Source organism: Neopsephotus bourkii, unplaced genomic scaffold (genome assembly GCF_033783945.1).
Source record: "Neopsephotus bourkii isolate Nb327-2 ecotype Australia unplaced genomic scaffold, CSIRO-AGI_Nbou_v1 NB_23, whole genome shotgun sequence".
NCBI lineage: Eukaryota > Metazoa > Chordata > Aves > Psittaciformes > Psittacidae > Neopsephotus > Neopsephotus bourkii.
Genome location: NW_026900540.1, coordinates 5,381 through 8,880, shown reverse-complemented (window position 1 = coordinate 8,880; position 3,500 = coordinate 5,381). Strand labels below are relative to the sequence as shown.

The following is a 3,500-nucleotide window of genomic DNA, read 5'->3' as shown; positions in this document are numbered from 1 at the left end:
TCTAGGGCCATTTCTGGACAATACTTTTATCACACATCTACAGGCAGGAGTTGAATGCACTGTTCACAAGTTTGCTGAAGGGACTGGGAGTTGCTGTTGATTCTCTGGAGGGATAAGAGGTCTTGCAGAAGGATCTAGATAGCTTGGAGCACTGGGCAGCCATCAAAGGCATGAAATGTAAGCAGCACAAATGCTGGATTCTGCGCCTGGGATGGAGCGATGCTGGACACAAGCACAGCCTGGGAGAGGAGTTCCTGGAGAGCAGCCCTGCAGAAAGGCACTTGGGGGTGCTGGCTGGCAGCAGGTTCAATAGGAGTCAGCAGTGTGCCCTGGCAGACAGGGGGGCAAACCGCATCCTGGGGTGCACGTGACTCTTCACTCAACTCTTGCTCTGATTTTGGCTACCCCAGCTTTTGGTGTTGCCTGAGTGTCGTGGTTTAAGCCATCCCAGACTGCTTGTTACCTCACTCCCCCCCCTTCTTGCCCTCCCCCTACTCTCGGCGGGACAGAGAGGAGAATCAGAAAGAATGCAGCTCCCCCAGGTTGACATAAGAACAGTTTAGTAACTAAGGTATAACACAAATCACTGCTGCTACCACCAATAATAGCAGTGATAAAGGAAATAACAAGGGAAGAGAATACAACACCTCACCACCAGCCGACTGATAACTCGCCCCCCCCAGCCTGACCAAGCACCGACCGATACCTCACCCAACCCTGCAGTCCACTCAGTCCTTCCGGCTAACTCCCAGTTACATCCAGGGCATGATGTGCTGTGGTATGGAATACCTCTTTGGTCAGTTTGGGTCAGGTGTCCTGTCTCTGCTTCCTCCTGGCTTCCCTCCTCCCTGGCAGAGCATGAGGCTCACAAAGTCCTTGGCCAAACCAAAACATCATTGTTATCAGCTCTGTTCCCAGCTGAAAGTCAAAACACAGCAATGCACCAGCTACCAAGAAGGAGAAAAATGACAGCTACTGCTGAACCCAGGACACTGAGCTATGCTGGGAGCAGCGCCATGAGGTCAAAATGAGGCAGCATTTAGGCAAAACACATAGCAAGAAAGGGCTGTAGGGGCAATAGGCATCCAATATCACCTGGAAATTGCTGTCTCCTACACATCACCTTTTGTCTGGCAGTTCACTCAGAAACCACTACATTGTGGAACAGCATCAGACCAAACCTCCAATCTGGAAGATACAAGGCATCAGCTAACCCTAAAAGGCTTTTGAAGCAGATCCAGAAGCTCCTGGATTGTTGAGGCTTTCATGTTTCCAGGAGTGACACAAGTAACATCCAAACCATGACAGAGCAAGAAGAAATAGCACTCTTACCATTGGCAGGTAATTATATTTTTTGCTCATGAGCCCCACTTTCTTGTTTCTTCTTCATTGTTTGTCATTATCACCTCAGGACAAAGTTGAAATAACAGCAGATATTGACCTGTAAATCTGAGAAACGTAAATGGAGCCTAACACTGGGCACAGGTATAGCTCACCAGCCTCCTGTGTGCCAGATACACCCTCTTGATTTTCTAACACATACAAAGGGATGAGCTCTATTTCATCCATCAGGAAGCACTGCAAGAAACCCACAAACCACAGCCACGAGTGCCACAGGATGACATCAATGATGACACCCCCACCGCTCCAATGCTTTTGTTGCATGTTCTGCCAAATGCCCTGAAATACACCATCAACATCAAGCCTTTGGTCTCTAATACTTGAAAGCTGCCGCCAGGGCCAGAAGGGCACGTCCTCAACAGGAGGACATGAACATCCAGAATTCTTGGAAGGAAAACACAACCACAGCTAATTGCTTGCAAGGATCTGCCATGCCCCAGCTGCTTGCACAAACATGCTGTCATGCACAAAGACTGTCTCAGAGCCCTCGGGCACTCCAGCACCAGCATAAAAGCCGGCCCAGCGCCTCTGTCCCTCACTCGCCTCTGCTGACGCCTTCTCCTGCGCGCTCAACAAGGTGAGCCTCAAGCCCCTTGCCCTCTGCTCCTGCCCCCCTGCCCCGGCTCTTCCAGCACGCTCTGCCCCAGCCTCAGCACCCCTCACGCCTCCCCAGCACCACAGCCCCACAGCCCCACACCAGCCTCCCCACTGCCTCGCCCTCCTGCACCACCGCCCCTCGCACCCCCACGCCCTCCGCTCTCCCCACACCCTCTCTTCCATTCTCTCCTCTCCTCTCCTCTCCCCTGCCAGGGCCCCTCCACCCCACACACATGGCCTGCTACGACCTCTGCCGCCCCTGCGGACCCACCCCGCTGGCCAACAGCTGCAACGAGCCCTGTGTCAGGCAGTGCGAGGACTCCCGCGTCGTCATCCAGCCTCCCGCCGTGCTGGTCACCCTGCCAGGACCCATCCTCAGCTCCTTCCCCCAGAGCACCGCCGTCGGATCCTCCTCATCCGCTGCCGTGGGCAACGTCCTCAGCGCCCAGGGAGTGCCCGTCTCCTCTGGGGGCTTCGGCTACGGCCTTGGCTACGGCTTCGGAGGCCTGGGCTGCTACGGCAGAGGAAGGGGATGCAACATCTGCTAAGGGACATTGACAGCACGCCTGAAACCAACCACCTACACCCTCGTAGCCATGGCAAGGTCTGAGGATGCAGTTCTGGGCAGTTCCTGACACGTGGACCTGCCCTCCACAGCTCCTGCTCTCAAAACAGCACTCAAGGAAGAAGAGAATGTGCCCAGGTTGTGATGCCTGGAAGCATGGCCCATGGGCCTCCTCCTCTTCTTCCACTTCCTTCTTCCATTACTCCTTCAGCTATTTCTGCTACTCTCTGCTGCAACCATCATCTCATAAGTGGAAATCCATCATGGGAAATGCCAGGGAGCTGCTCCCACTGCAGGGCACAAAGATCTTGACACTCTGGTAAATTCTCATCCAAGCAGAAGACCTTGGCAAATGGTCACTCTACTTGCACCTCAGATCCTCTCCCTTCCACTTGGTGCTTCTGATTTCTCAATTATTTTGCCTCAATAAAGTTCTCCTGCATCCTGCCCTGAGACGCCTCCTCTTACTTTCTTCTACCAAGGCTCTTTCAACTTCATGCAGAAAAGGTCAGGTCTCTATAGGCCATCAGGGTGGGTGAAGTATGGCCGCTCTGGGAAATATGCCGGGACACCCAACAACGACACACAGCGGGAGGTGGAGGCCTTCTAGAACGTGACACAAGCCCATCACTGGCTCACACTAATGATTTGATAACACTTCCCTGTGCATGCCTCTGATGAAGCACGGACAGAACACACTTGACTAACTCTCCTCCCCAGCATGGCTCTCCAGCCCAGCAATCACAATCACACAATCATTTCCTTTAGCAGGAACCTCTGGGGAGCAGCTGCTTCAACACACCAGCTCCAGCAAGGACAGCTACAGCAGCCGGTCCTAGACATGGCCTGCTGGGTATCAGTAGCTCTCACCAAGGATACACCACAACCTCTTCCACTCTTTGACCATGCTCACACTGAAAAACGATGCCTTCATTGC

The 3,500-nt window shown here is 53.5% G+C and overlaps 1 protein-coding gene across 1 annotated transcript; it reads left to right on the top strand.

The window, feature by feature from the left end:
- The first annotated feature begins 1,618 nt into the window (after positions 1-1,618).
- On the top strand, positions 1,619-2,577 carry LOC133222705 (feather keratin 1-like). Its single transcript, XM_061372687.1, has 2 exons — positions 1,619-1,978; positions 2,212-2,577. The coding sequence occupies exon 2, from the start codon at positions 2,232-2,234 to the stop codon at positions 2,544-2,546; it is 315 nt and encodes a 104-aa protein (XP_061228671.1). The 5' UTR covers positions 1,619-1,978; positions 2,212-2,231; the 3' UTR covers positions 2,547-2,577.
- The last annotated feature ends 923 nt before the right edge of the window (positions 2,578-3,500 follow it).